Raw genomic sequence first — 15,638 nt, 5'->3', positions numbered from 1 at the left:
CAGAAGAAAACTCAGTGCAGAATTGTATATACAAGAAGTATCCTTACTAACTAAACTAGGAGCTGCAGTGAGATGACAGAATGGCAGAGTAATTAATTTGACTTTGTAACTGGGCATAGGGGGCGCAGACAAAGCAGGAAGGGCCTTTACCTGCTGCCAATTATACAGCTCCAGCAGAATAAATTATTTGTGAGTAATAATTGCTAGTATGGTGTGACAGCACATGTACAGATGCCATCAGAAGCAAGGATGCCAGGCTCATGGCTATGTGGCAATTTAAAGCGCCCGGGCCTAGGTTTTGTGGATTCAGATTGATTTGAAGCGTTAGGGAGCTTCCCAGAGATATGAAAGTATGTTTTCTGAAACACAGTCAACCTTATCAAACATGAGTTTATGTCCTTCACATAGGTCACGCCTTCCAGCCCTTCCACCAACTTTGTTGCCCTCCTCTGGATCCATTCAAGTAGCTGAACATCCTTAAATGGTGGGGCCCAGAACTGCACACCATACTCAGGGTGAGGCCACACCAATGCTCAATACAGTGGGATAATCACCTCTTCTCAGCAGCTGGTTATGCTGTATTTGATACACCCCAGGACGCGGTTTGCCCTCTTGGCTGCCAAAGCACACGGCTGACTCACATTGAGCCTGCTGACAATCAGCACCTCCAGGTCCCTTTCTGCAGGGCTGCTCTCTCAGAGCCACTCCTCTCCCCATTTATACTTGTAAGCAGTGTTACTCCATCCTAGGTGCAGAATCCAGCATTTGTTCTTGTTGAATTTCATGTTATTGATTATTGCCTAATGCTCCAATCTACTTAGGCCTCTGTAAAGGCTTCTTGTCCCATAAGAGTTGACAGCACCTCACAGTCTAGTATCATCAGCAAACTTTCTAATGGTGAATTTAACTCCTGCATCTGGGTCATTGATAAATATTTTGAACAGAACTGGCCATAGAATTTAGCCCTGAGGAACAGTGCTGGTGACTGATCATGAGCCAAACGCAGCCTCATTCACTACAACCCTTTGAGGCCTTTCATTCAACCGTTTCCTCACTCAGCACACCGTGTATCTGCCTATCTCACAGTTGGACAACTTGTCCAGAAGTAAACTGTGAAGGACCCTAATAAAAGCTTTACTAAAATCCAGAAAAAAAAAATTACATCCACCACCTTCACATCATCCACTAGGCAGATAGTTCCTTACAAATTCAGTGTCCATAAATGGAAATTCACTCTTCCCGCAGTTGTGGTACTCTGACTCAGAGAATCAGGCAGCCCACAGTTTTTTGGTATTACTAAAGACTGAGGGAAAAAAAAAAACCTCCACTTTTTCTTCATCCCTATTTGTCAGCTAATCATCTTCAACAAGCATTGGTCCAATATTTTCTTTATACTTCCTCTTGCTATTAACAACCTTTAAAAAGCTTTTTTTGTTGTCTGACACTGGCCAGTTTCAGCCCTAGCTGAGCTTTGGCCTTTCATGTTTTCTTCCTGAAAATGCAGACCACAGCCCCATAATCTTCCTGCAAAACCTGGCCTTGCTTCCAGAGATAGTACAATTTATTTTTCTTCTTGAGTTCCATGAGGAGTTCCCTGTTCAGCCAGGTTGGTCTTCTGCCCCACTTGCTTGACTTACAACACAGTGGAATGGCCTGCTCCTGTGCTTTAAAAAGGTGATTCTTAAAAAGTGACCAGCACTCATGGACCCCTAAGCCCTCAAAAGCAGATTCCCAGGGAACACTGCTTATGAGCCTCCTTGAGCAGCTTAAAGTTTGCTCTCTTGAAATCTAAAGTAATAACTCCGCTGATCCGTTTTCTCATTACGCTGAAAATTGTAAACTCAACCATTTTGTGATCATTGTGGTCAAGACAACCATCTACCATCACATCTCCCATAAGTCCTTCTCTATTCACAAATAGCAAGTCTAGGAGGGTATCTTTCCTAGTTGGCTCACTGAATACTTCTGACAAGATAGTATCTTCAGCACGCTTCAAGAATTTCTCAGACTTTCTTGTCACAGCAGTGTGGTATTCCAAATTAATGTCTGGGAAGTTTAAATCTCCCATAAGGACAAGGACTACCAATCCGGAAATTTCTCCTAATTGCCTATAGAATAATTCATCAGTGCTATCATCCTGGCTGGGCAATCAGTAGTGGACACCCACAACAACATCTGTTTTGTTTTCCATCCCTTTAATCCTCACCCAGAGGCTCTCAATCATCATCCCTAAATGCAAGGGCTGTACAGTCAAACTTCTCCCTTACATAGAGTACAACTCCTCCACCTTGCCTGTCATGCCTATCCCAACTGAACAACCTATAGCCTCCATCCCAGCACTTCAGTCATGAGACTCATTCCACCAAGCATCACTAACACCAGAAACATAGTAGCTCTGGGAACAGACTAAAGTTTCCAGTTGGTCCTGTTTGTTTCTCATACTCATATTGGAGTGTGGCCCATTCTCACTCATAAAAAATAACTGTATTGTCATATTCAGAATTATAAATATAGCTAAAATTACTCAAAAAGTATCTTTTCCTAGCATGTTATTAATCCTAAAAAATATTTAAGATTGAACATTTGAAAAACAAAATTTGCAATTAATTCATCATGTTTATATACTAATAAATACTTTCTACTGAAAATACTTTGTTTGTGGTTTTATTGGATGTTTGAATAAATAAAAATAGCATCACAGAACATACCTAATACGCCTTGAAATAAACCTTTTGTCTCTCTCAACAAAAATAGAATTTTCTTTTTAGTGGTTACTGGCTCAATTTTTCAATTTGTATTGCCAAGTCCCCAAAATACAAGATTTCAGTTCTTCATAGTGGATTTTTGTTTTCTTCACAGGAAATTCCTCTTCCAACTGTCTTTAATTGCAAAAATCTTAATACATTAACCTAGTTTTCTTGTCATGCTTTCTTTCTGGTAGTGCACTGATAGTGCTCCATTTCTGCAGTTGAGATAATAGAAAAATAATGTAGTCAACAAGAGTTGTCAGCAGTCTTCTCCTTAAAAATGTCATAGCACTTTTAAGTTATACTAAACAACATGCTACCCTAGGGTGAATTTTCAAGAATACTGAGATTTGGTTTTCTTGTTGGTAGACTATTTCATTTAATCTTATTCTACACACCAAAATAATTTACAAGTACAAACCTGAATACTGTTTTCATAACCGTCTAATCAATGACTGCATATCCAATTGTTCTTTAAATATTTGTCATACTAATCAGTATCTGCAAAAAGCTGCGAGGCGAAAATTCCAATGGCAGAAGAAGGAGGGAGAAATGAGCAGGCATTAAAAATGTACAAAAGGAATGAAGCTGGGAAGGCATCAAGGAGGAGCTGAATATGTAAATCAGTTTATAGAAAGGGTCTACATGTTTATCAATATGCCAGAAAGGACAGAGGTACTCTAGCTGTCCAAAACCTACTCATTATCAAAGACTGATTACAAGTAACCAGGGCTTTTTGTTGTTGTTTTTTTTTTCTGCAATGCAAACACAATACAGTAAGAGTATACAAGATTGGCTTGGCCAAGCCGCTGACAGTGACAGATTGTAACACTATGAGATGTGAATGACACTGAAGATTTTTCTGAGTGAAAACAATCAATATGAAAAATAAATCAAAACCCCTAAAACAACAACAGGCCTGTGGAAGAAAATAAAATCAGTCTGTCATTTAATTCTAATAGCAATGCAATTAAATAAGTATTCACTAGTGCAATTGATGAGTATCACTAACTGAAAGCACAAGGCAATTCCACTCACTTCAGTGGAATTGTTAGCCAACATGCTAAATCATTAAAAACATACAAATTTTGGGATCTGCTCCTCAGAATTTACAATGTTTTCTAGTAACTCTGGTGAAAGGCAGTTCTCAGCTACTACAGTTGTAATGAAGATAGTGAGCCAAAGTTTTAATGACAATGGGCAAGTCTGAATTCACTAAGTCATTGATACCACCAAAACAGTCTCTCTCAGCATCCCTAGAAATTAGAGAAATCTTAGGGCAATAACCAGCTATCATACTATCTTCCATACTGCACCTCATCTTTGAGGAAAGTTCCTTGACAAAAATCCAAATAGAAACTGAGTTCTTTGCTTTCAAAGCCCTCCTTAAAACTCACCTCTGTCATCACTCTTCTAAATGCAGTCCGTCAGCCAGCTGACTCTGTGGCCTTTAAAATCCTTTTTGAAAATCCCATCTTAAATCATCTCAAAATAATTACTAATGTGAAAGAATAAGCCTGGTAGTTAATTGCTCTGGCTTTGAAATAAAGTAACCCTACGGGCTTCTATACATTTAACTACCATTCCGATTCATTCTTCTCCATTCATACAATTAGTTGATAGAAGATGGAAGATACTCACCTTTTTAGTGGGCATTTTTATTTTAAGGAGTTCTGCTTCTCGACTAAGCACTTGCCAAGGTGCATGTATACGGACAAAACTCAATCCTTGGCTCTTATTCTGAAACAAAACAGTGAAAATAATGTATTTCAATATTATTTAACAGAATCTAGTAATAAGGTTTCCAGATGTCAGCTCCAACTAAATCATGCAGCAGTAGGCAATCACAGTGAATAACAAACTTCTGTTACAACTGGGCTTAAAAGTGACCTTTTCTTTAAAAGCTGAATCTTCTAAAGCTCCAAAATCCATTAATGTACTGCCTACAGTGTAGCTGTGTGTGGGCCCTGAAGACAGAAGGCTACAGTTCAAGATTTTGGAATCATGTGATCCAGTAACCCCCAATCTACAGCTTCCACATTCAGATACCTTATAAGTTCTCTGACTTCATTAGTGGGCTTTTGTGCCCATCTGAAACAACAAAGGAAAAACATTTCTTCATTTCTGGATGGGCTTTACTTTAAGTTCCCATTTTCAGTTTTTCACAACTATTTTCTGGACATTTCATCATTTTAATTCCTTACAGGCAATCAGGCCCAACATTTACTGCCCTACATATCGGCAGTTGGAGTAGCAACTCTAAACAAAACATTCAAATTTCACTTCTGAAGAGAGACATAAGCCTAATGTTTATGTAAATAACTGATTATGCTGTGCAGAGGCAGAGGACTACATAAGAGGGCCTCTGCACAGTCAGTTTGCTGCGATCTGGGCTGTTGAGAGGGTGCTGTCCCGGTAGCACATCTGAGCTACACAAAGGCAGTCTACAATCAGAAAGCAGCACCGCTGGCAAAAGAATGAAAATTAAATGCTGATACAGAGTTTTCCTCAATGTACACAAATTATATCAGTAAATTATACAGATGAATGCTTACTGTGGAAATAAAGGGAATAAGAGTTGGGAAGGAGATTAGAAAGAGGATATCAGGACACATTTTGGGAAGGACATGGAAGTGGACAGGGGAGACTTTAAAGATTTGATTAATGATAAGATTAGTGATCTTTGTGTAGCTATGTGCATGCCAGGGCTTTGGTGCTAGGGCATACTGTCACTTTGCATTTTCACACCCATACGTGTGCAAGGACCAGGACAGTTCCCTCCCTTCAGGGGAGCATTAATCTCTGTTTGCAGTCCCTCATATATCCTGAAATTTAAAAGTGAGACAAGAAAACCGAAGCAGGTTGTCCAATTTGATGAGAAATGTAGCTGGATTACATGTTGGGTTTAAATGCAAAACTCGGGTGCCCCACCTGTGCATAGCTACCTGTTATCATAGAATCATAGAATAGTTTGGGTTGGAAAGGACCTTTAAAGGTCATCTAGTCCAACCACCCTGCAAGAAGCAGGGACATCTCCAACTACATCAGGTTGCTCAGAGCCCCATCCAACCTGGCCTTGAATGTTTCCAGGGATGGGGCATCTACCAACTCTCTGGGCAACCCGTTCCAGTGTTTCACCACCCTAACTGTAAAAATTTTTTTCTTGATGTCTAGTCTGAATCTATTTCCTTCTGATTTAAAACCATTACCTTTCATTCTTTCACAACAGGCCCTGTCTTTCCTGTAGGTTCTCTTGAGGTACTGGAAGACCTCTATAAGTTCTCCCCAGAGCCTCCTCTTCTCCAAGCTGAACAGCCCCAACTCTCTCAGCCTGTCCTCACAGGAGAGGTGCTCCAGTCCTCTGATCATCAAATATGTAGAAATAGCTACATATGTCTAGAGAAAGACTGCTAATGGACACAGCTTAATATCACTATAATCAACAAGCAACAACTCTACAAAGTTGTGAACATAGGCTGTACCCACTGAAATGTAGCATATTGTTTGAAATTTACTCCAATAAAGTTCTTTTTCTCAAAAGCTTTGAGTTAAGAAAAGTTTGAAATGGAAATATGAGTCACATCTAAACATAAAACTAAATCTAAAAGACTACTGTAGCACATTTACCTCAGAAAAGTCTCTCCTCTCAGACACAGCAATTTTTTTGTTGTTTTTAATACAATTTATATCAATGTCCAGATAAAGTTGTATCATATCACATTTGCATTAGCATTTTAGAACCAGTAATTAATCTTTTCAAAGTCTATAAATGCTGACAAAGTCATGTAAACACCCAACATGCATTTGCTGAATGTTTCATAATGCTTCTTGATTTAAAAAAAAAAAAGTTTGATGGAAATTCTATTATTCTTATTGCAATCATTTTGCTCTTATTTCCCTTATAACTGCAACATGAACTACAAAGATCTCTACATCACTTTCAGCTAGCATTTCTTCAGTGGAGCAATGTTATTTTAAAGACCAGAATGAGCTGCAGAATGTCTCTTTCATCAGCCCACTGGGGAAGTCAGCTTTAAGAGAAGAAAGTAAAAATTTACTGGGCGTGAGCAGATGTTCTGGTAATCATTTGCTGAAAATATATTAATAACAGATGAGAGTTTAAATTTCAGTGGGTGAAGATCAGGAGGCTGCCTCTCAGCTTTCGGCTAAAATCAAGCATGTGTCCTCTGTCTGGGGGACTATATTCCACATTGGCAAGAGGAGGGACAGTCTGATCTAATCGGTTGTTTCCAGCTCAGGCTCATACAACTACACAGATTGCAAATAAAGTCAGTCAGATAATGTGAAAGAAAAGACCAGATGAAGAATACGACTTTTATATATTTGAACAAAAATATGTTGGAAAGTTGTGCTGTTCACAAAGTGGTATCAGATGCTGAGGAATCAGAGCATTAAAAATCTTTAAAAGTCTCAAAAATCACCCCATGATAGGAAATTAAGATCATTTTAGTAAAGACTAATGCAAAGTAAATAAGTAGGGAAAACAGGACCAGGTGATTCCTGTTGCATGGTAAACAAAAAGTGCAGAACAATAGACTGTTGAATATTTAACTTGGGATGACTACAGCCATGTTTCCCACATCTTTCTGTATTTTCCTAATATTAAAATTAATCAAATAAATTTAAAATAAATTTTAATCAATCTCATATCATATCTCAAGGGATAAACTGTCTACCTACTTTTTTATTGAGTCATCAAAGTGAAAACCTATACTAGCTACTCCTCTTGTAAGGCTTCTTTCCCCACTTTTCAGGCCTTCATCTGCAGTAGTTCCAGTTGTCTGTTTGCATGCTCTTTTTGTCATTATCATTGTTATCACTGGCAGAGATCTTTCAACTGACTTATTCCCAGACTTTGCTTATTGTATTGTCGACATTATCAAAAAGTTAGAATTTGTCTTTCTCATTGCCAGAGTGGATTTATAACTGTGCACTGGAGACATCCACTAAATGCTGTAACTTAGATAACCACCTTAAATGATCAAGGTACCTGTGTTTATGAATACAATTTAGTATTTGTGCTAATTAAATGCTTTCAGTCTTCTATTTCAAATATTCACAACCATTATTGCTTTTTCGTTGTACTCTAGATGTATCAGTAAAGTTAACATGTCATGCTGGCTAACATTATTTTTGTCTGACAATTCACTTGTTATTTAGTAGAGCCATCCTTAATCAAGTCCTTTTTCACTTACAGCTGATGTCCCACAGGACTTTATTCTTGGCCCTGTATTGTTCTATGTCTATATCATTGCATTCCCTGATTATATTACTCAAATCACTAAGTATTGCTATGCAGATGACAAACAGATTTGTTGCTCTCATGATCGTTTTTTCATCAAATCTATATTCCATATTACCGAGTTCTTCCAATAAGTTTCAAGAGTGTAAGATTTTAAATAAGTTGGTTCTGAATTATTCAAAAGATATACATATATATATAGGCATCTTTGCTACTTTGTAAAGTTGAATTAGGCGTTCCCATTTCAATAGGAAAACTCAGCATTAAAGGCAAATGGAAGAAAATCTGGAAGGTCTGGTTTGCTTTTCAATCAGCACATGCAGAAAAATATACCAGATATTTATTTCAGTCTATCATGTATTCCTAGTAGTTTAAAGCAGGACTTTATTGCATTTTTTTCCTGTCTTATAGTGGAAATGTATAGGTTGAATAGAATTAAAATTTCTCCAAGGAGACTTTTTCTATCTTTCATGCCTTAACAGTAAAATACATTAGCATCTGCATCAACCGCAAGTCTAAGATTTATTGTAAACTTATCATCATCAAGGTCACAGCAGAAAGAAAAGTATGATAACTATGAAAGCCCTCATATAGACGTATATTAAAAATGTACTCCTATTGATTACGATTGGACTAGTTGTGCTGGTTTTGGCTGGGACAGAGTTAATTTTCTTCATAGTAGCTAGTACTGAGTTATGTTTGGATTTGTGCTGACAACAGTGTTGATAATACAGAGATGTTTTTGTTATTACTGGGCAGTGCTTGCACAGAGTCAAGGTCTTTTCTGCCTCTCACACCATCCCCCCAGTGAGTTCGCTGGAAGTGCACAAGAAGTTGGGATGGGCCACAGCTGGGACAGCTGACCTCAGCTGACCAAAGGCATATTCCATACCGTGTGATGTCATGCTCAGCATGTAAAGCTGAAAGAAGAAGAAGGAAGGGGGAGACGTTCAGAGTTATGGTGTTCATCTTCCTACGTGACCATTATGCATGATGGAGCCCTGCTTTCCTGGAGATGGCTGAACACCTGCCTGCCCATGGGAAGCAGTGAATGAATTCCTTCTTTTGCTTTGCTTGCCCATGTAGCTTTGCTTTACCTTTTAAACTGTATTTATCTCAACTAATGAGTTTTCTTACTTTTACTCTTCTGATTCTCTCCTGCATCTTGCGGGTGGGGTGCAAGTAAGCGAGCGGCTATGTGGCTACTGCATGTCCAGCTCAAAGATTTCTCATAGTGCCATTATTTTGCCAGGCCTTACCTCCTTCAGACAACCCATTTGTCACCCATGTCACATCAAGATGAAATTTTCTCAATAGTTTATTTTGACATTTCTAATATGAGCTAAAGCATATGATGGTAAAGGCATCATATTTGTCAATCACAGCCAAGACAACAAAAAAGGCAAAAGCAATAGTTATCCTCTGAGAGTGCCCTTTTGTGGTTAGCATTGCTCCCAGCAATTCTGCAAATACAAAATTCATTGCTGAATGCTACATTTTAATAAGTCTTTCTCATTATTTCGTCATCATGAAATCACTCATCCCTCATCCTGTATTACAGGAATATAGCTATATATAATGTATATATTAAAAGAAATAAGTGATTTTAAAATAAGTGTCCAAAGAAATAGATTTGTGCTGTGTATCTCAATAGGAAGAAAAGAGAAACACTGAAGGGTAGAAAGAAGCTGGATAGAGGTGATTAACTACTGTCTAAGAGATTCCAAGGGAACTGTGAATCTTTCTTATGATTCAAAAAAAAAAAAAAAAAAAACCAACATAGGAAATAGAAAGGCATAAATTATAAAACCTGAAGCATGTAAACTTCCTTCTTAAAAGAGACAAACTATCTGGGCCTTAAACATTTTATCCTTCTGCGATTATTAAATAGACAGAGAAATACCAGACACATACAGACAGCAAGCTTCTAACGGCTTCAGTTAATATAATCACGTATCTTTTACTGACATTGGTAATACCAGCCACACTAGCAAAGCAACAACGAGACAGTTTGTAGGGGGTGGGGGAAGACAGGTCCCCGTAGCTCAGTAAAAGAAATAATCTTCCCATTTATTCTGTTACCAAACGGGTCAGTTAGATCTGCAAAGGCACTTGTTCAAAATTAACATCTAGTCTGCTGATATCAGCCCTGGAAATTGAGGCAAATAACAATGCGTTGTGAAAATGCAAATAAAACACAATTTAGTGATACTATCACAGAACTCTGGTCACATATGTTTTACGAAAGCCAAGCCAAATACTGAGCTATTGGCCCCCTGCATGGGTAGCACGTGATGGAATGGCATGGCATTGCCAGATTCAGACAATGACTGTGATAGTATCTGTGTTTTGTGCCAAACGTATTGATTCTCTCTCTGTATAATGAATGGCATTTTGCTGATCTTAATGTTTTGTATCCAAGATACCAAATCAGTTTGTTGCAAAGCACACATATCAAAGTGCATGTCAGTTACATTAGAAAAAGTAAGGCAGTGCACGAGTCTGGGTAAGACCTCAGGACCCAGGATGTTGTGACATGGAGATGTCAGTACAGAGCAATTCGCTACTTATGTTTTCTATATAATTGTAACCAAGTAATTTACTTCTTTCTGTCACTAATTAAATGAAATTAATGGAACTTCCCTCTATCAAAAGACTTTTGTGAAGATAAATGTTACAGATTGAGAGGTGCTCGAATAATACAGTAAACAAGTAAGAGTGTATGGCTACAGACAGTAGCCATACTACGCATCTTATAATTTTCATATATTCCTTCAAAAACTGTAGTGCTTTTATCTTTTGCCAAACTTCTCTTTTTCTATTTTAATTATTTCTCTGGGGTACAGATCTGCCTTGCTCTGTGGCTGTTTAGTGCCTAGCAAAATGGGATCCTCATTAATGACTGCAGATTCTCTTACAAATAATTAGCAGCAATCCCAAACAGCTCCAAAAAGTTGTCCCATTCCTGACAGACAACCAATCACATACAGTACAAGTGTAAAGATACAAAGCACAGACTTGCTCACTGATGGCAAAGGTAAACTCCATCTAGTTCACAGAGCTAGGTTTATTTTTAGCTGCTCAGTAATATATGAAGCAGACATGCTCAACTCCAAATTTCAAACCTTAAGCAAAGCTACAATAATTTGCACATTTTGACAGTTTGCCTTTCTCTTTCTTCATTTCTACCAACAGTGACAGTGTTAATGTCCTGTTTATTTTACTCTCTTACTCCCACCTCTGAACATAAACAGTTAAAGAATATACTAGTGTGTATAAGCAAAGAACAGAACACCTTGGAATGAAAAATCTGGCCAAAACTCTTTAAAAGAAACTATATAACCTTAATTCCTTAGATAAAGCACTGTGGAATTAAACAGTTGATTTCACACATCCTTTGCAATGTTTCTTCATGGCATTGCTACCCTTCCAACCAAAATCTTCCCACTTATCTATAGACAGAAAGTGTCTCTGAATAAAAGATGATACAGGAAGGCTAAAAACACAGGCGTGCTTGCCCTGAAGAAGATGGAAATATTTAATGGTACACAACAGAATGAAAATGAGCTGTTAGAAACTCAAGCACAAATGTAGAATAGATTGCTAAGTCTGTCAAATACAAAAAAAAAGGCAGAGACCACTGCATTACTGTAGCATTCAACGCAGAACCTATACGGAGGTGGGAAACAAATATGTCAGGATTGTCATTCATTTTTAATTCTTTCTGAATGCACATTTTGGATTTCAAAATTAATGCTTTTTCCTAGTTATTTTCCAAGTATTTACCTATGGTCACTAATTACTGTAGCATGATAAATGTGACTTTCAAATGTAAAGGAAAATCTTCCCTATTTGTATAGAATAACTTTATCAGTAAATTTCTCCTTTGTCAATGACACAGATTTCTTGCTACAAAAGTATATCACAATTTCAATAGATCTTCTGAGATATAAGAATACCAGAAATAATAATAAAATGCAAAAGTGAAAAAATCCCACCCAAATCAGACTTCCTCGAAGAGGAAGGGAGAAGTGCATCTACTCTACCACCTCCTGTATTTTGGCAATGTTAATGGAAAAACACGTAATCAGCTGGCCTGGATACATTCAGTGCCAAATTAGCAGGCAAATAAGCCAATATTCTGTAAAATACATCATATCAAACTTGATCATCAATAATAAAGTGAACAAACCTCTTGAGGCCAAAGAGTTAACATTAAAAAGGGCAAAATGTAATTCCTCTTGAGGGAATGAGACACACTAATCTACACAGAGATTTATACCCTAAACAATTTTCCAGATGAAGCAGCAAGATCATGGAAATCAATCTTTAGACCAGATAACAGGCATGTTACCAGTAGGGGGATTAATGAAATAGAGACTGAACCATCACTCCAGCAGACTCAACCTCAAGAAAAAAAAATTGGAGGGGAAAAAAAAAAAAAAAGAGTTGTTAGGATACCAAATTGAAAAACAGAAGAATGGCACCTTAAAACATTGCTTTATCAGTCTATACTTGATCTGGGACATTAAGAAACAAGCAAATAAAAGGATGATTCAATTTTGTGCTGAAAGATTTTAAATTTCAATTCATTCTTAGAAAAAAAAATTGGAGGTTTGACTTTTCTTTAATTTAAATGTGTTAGCAGATGGTACAAATATATTTCATTTACTAAATATGTTCTCCTAATCATATGTACAAGCCTTTCCAGAACGGTGTCCCCCTTTGAGGTCTCTCACCAAAGATCAGTAGCAGTAAAAGGAAGGTTGGTTGTATTTGCAGAGGCTTGATTGGGAGGGGATTAAGGTGAAGATAATCAAAGTGTTCTAGTTGGCTGGTTTGCTGGTGGGGAATTCAAAACCTCCCTGGACAGTTACAGCCTCGGTGTAAATAAGGAGAGAAGGGGAAGAGGCACTGGCAGTCACACTGTAACAGCATATGACACATTTTGGATAAGGCAACAGGTCCTGGGGTGGATAAATAATCAGTTAAACAATAAAAAACAGTGGGTAGGAGGAGATCCTGCGCGGCTGAAAAACTTGTCACCGAAGGGGTTTTCAGAGTCAGCACTGTACAGCATCATCATAAGTGGCCTGGAAAAAGAGACAAGCAGTGAGAAGACAAACTGTGCTGATGAAGGGTAGTAAGGATAAAAGCAGACTGTGAAAAATTGTAGAAAAGTTTTATAAGACTAAGAGTCTGAACAAGAGCAAATGGCTTTCAATGTAAACAAATATAAAGCAGTATCCATGGGTTAAAACCAATTTCACATACAGCATGCTTGGCTCTAAATTGACCTATACCAGTCAGTAATGACAACTTGGGGTTGCAACAGAAAGTTCCTTGAAAATATCAGCTCAATATTTCGTAAGAGCCAAGAAGTAAAGCAAACATTACATTCCATTAGGGAAGGAATATAGACTAAGAAAAAAAGTATTATTTAAACATAGCTATCCATGCTGTATCCACATCTTGAACTCAATGTACAGTCCTTTTCTCCTCACCTCCATAGAGATAAATTAGACTACAAATGGGTTCAGAGCAGGGCAACAACCACCTAAAAGCCTTGCTATGACAACTATAGATGAATCATTGAGTAGATTGAGACGCTTAATTCTGGAAAAGAGCAATCTTAAGGATGACATTGTAGAAGTCTTTGAAATCATGCGTGATAAGGAGAGGGGAGGTGGATGGACTGAAGAGTCTCAGACAAAGACAGATTAATCTATTGGGAGGCAGACTCAAAATAAACAAAAGGACACAGATATTAATACAGTGGGTAGTACCTCTGCCTTCCTAAAAGACTTTGTGGATACAAAAACTATGTTATGTTTCAAGAAGAAACTATACCAGACCTTCGAAGAGACCATGGTAGGTTATTAGATAGACAAACTACATCAAGTGGCGGAAATTACCTGAAATGAAAGTAGATGTCATCAAGGGAACATTAGAGTAAAAGTGTCATAAAAGTTTGTACCGTTCCTATTTTTTCCTAAACATTTTACCATTGCAACTGTTAGGTACACAGTACTGCGTTGATGGACTGTCTTAAACTACAGGATCATTTTATGGTGATTATACCAAATCTAATACGACAGACTTTAGGCCTTTCTTCCCAGTATCTAACCTCCTACTTCCTACTGCCACCTCTTATTCAATTAACTGCATAGCCAAAAACTACACGGTAAGCAATCTAACTAACTGCCTCACCCTTGGACAGATTATGAGCTATGACTCACTATTGTCACAGGGGTCACCTGCATGCTTAATTTTAAAAGGGCCTGGTTAGCAGCTCTCTGTTCGGCGGTGGAGCAGAACCTGACTGATGAAGATGTCTCAGTAGGTGCTCACACCATGCATGGGTTCCCTACTGTATCACATTCTGCAACATCTCAAGTCTAGAGGGTAATGGGGACTCAAGAGCTGTCATTAGTTCATAGTCTTACCTTTGAGTAGTTCCTCTATCTTCAGGTTGTGCTACAATCTGGTGATTAGTTTGTAATCAGTAATATAGATTATGACACAATTGCTTTCCTTCTAATGTTTTAATGAAATTATCAGGCTAGGCTGTCAGATTACGTAATTTGGCACAGCTACACAAAGTTAACAGAGCTATTTAGATGGGCAAGATTAAAGCTTATGGCCTGAAAATTGAACACAGTTGAGTCTGGACTCATGCAGTTTTATCAGCAAGGGGAAAAGATCAAAGTTAATTTAGAATCTGAAAACACTGACTGAAGGAAGAAAAAATCCAGACAAAACTTAACACAAGGAAAATATTTTAAATTTATTTTATTGTTGAGACTTAAGGGCCAGTGTGTGTGTCCCAATACTCTGGTTACCTGAGAAAAATCAGTTCTCTTCTTGCACAGTACAAGGGAAATTGTTTTATTCTCAGTAGCTGTCAACAGGAATAAGTAGGAGCAGGACTGAAGTATCGCATGCTCCATGCCGGCTTTGGGAAGTTATTTCTCTTTTGAACCAAAACATCTCAGACTGGGTGAATCAAGATACATCAATGTTCAAAAACTGATTTGAAAGCTACAAACATTAGGGAGCTACTTTATGTTAGGTGGGATTAGAAAATGTGGAATTTAACTTTAGATGAGGAAAGTGGGTGCTGGAAAAGGTCACTATCAGTATATCTCCCTTTCCTACATTTTGACACTAAAAAATCACAACACTAAGTAGAAAAAAAAATAGCCTTTCCTATCTTGACAATGTTACAATTTAAACTTATTCAAAGCATGTTTTCTTTAAGGGAGTTCTTCCTATCTCCAGACAACAGTACTTGACTGCAGTTAGTTGCAACAATGTTACATTTTTAAATTATTGTTAGGTTGTATTTACAATGCTGGTGCTATTCATTTTAGGTTGTACAGCCAGGTGTGGGGAAGAGCAAAGACAGATTGCGAAAGAGTACAATGGCATTTCTTGTATTACTTCAGCAAGTGAGACAATCAAATTCAGGTAGGAACATCTCTTCTACTAAACACACATAATGCAAGGAACCAGACTGCATTTCCAACTGCCCAGCACCAGCAGGGGAACAATAGATCCACACTGACTCTGGGACTAGTTCCTTGTATCCAAGGACTTCCTAGAGAAGCAGTTTCCAGACAGCAAGG

The 15,638-nt window shown here is 37.8% G+C and overlaps 1 protein-coding gene across 1 annotated transcript in view; it reads right to left on the bottom strand.

The window, feature by feature from the left end:
• Nucleotides 1-15,638, bottom strand: part of ANO2 (anoctamin 2) — a 248,227-nt gene that overhangs the window by 201,976 nt on the left and 30,613 nt on the right. Inside the window, exon 4 of the mRNA XM_086762472.1 lies at nt 4,389-4,487. Coding sequence (XP_086618598.1) covers nt 4,389-4,487 — 99 coding nt within the window. The remainder of the gene's footprint in view (nt 1-4,388; nt 4,488-15,638) is intronic.

This window comes from Chlamydotis macqueenii, chromosome 1 (assembly GCF_036417535.1).
Source record: "Chlamydotis macqueenii isolate bChlMac1 chromosome 1, bChlMac1.mat, whole genome shotgun sequence".
Taxonomy (NCBI): domain Eukaryota; kingdom Metazoa; phylum Chordata; class Aves; order Otidiformes; family Otididae; genus Chlamydotis; species Chlamydotis macqueenii.
The sequence above is the reverse complement of the archived record's forward strand: the minus strand, read 5'-3'. Positions and strand labels throughout refer to the sequence as shown.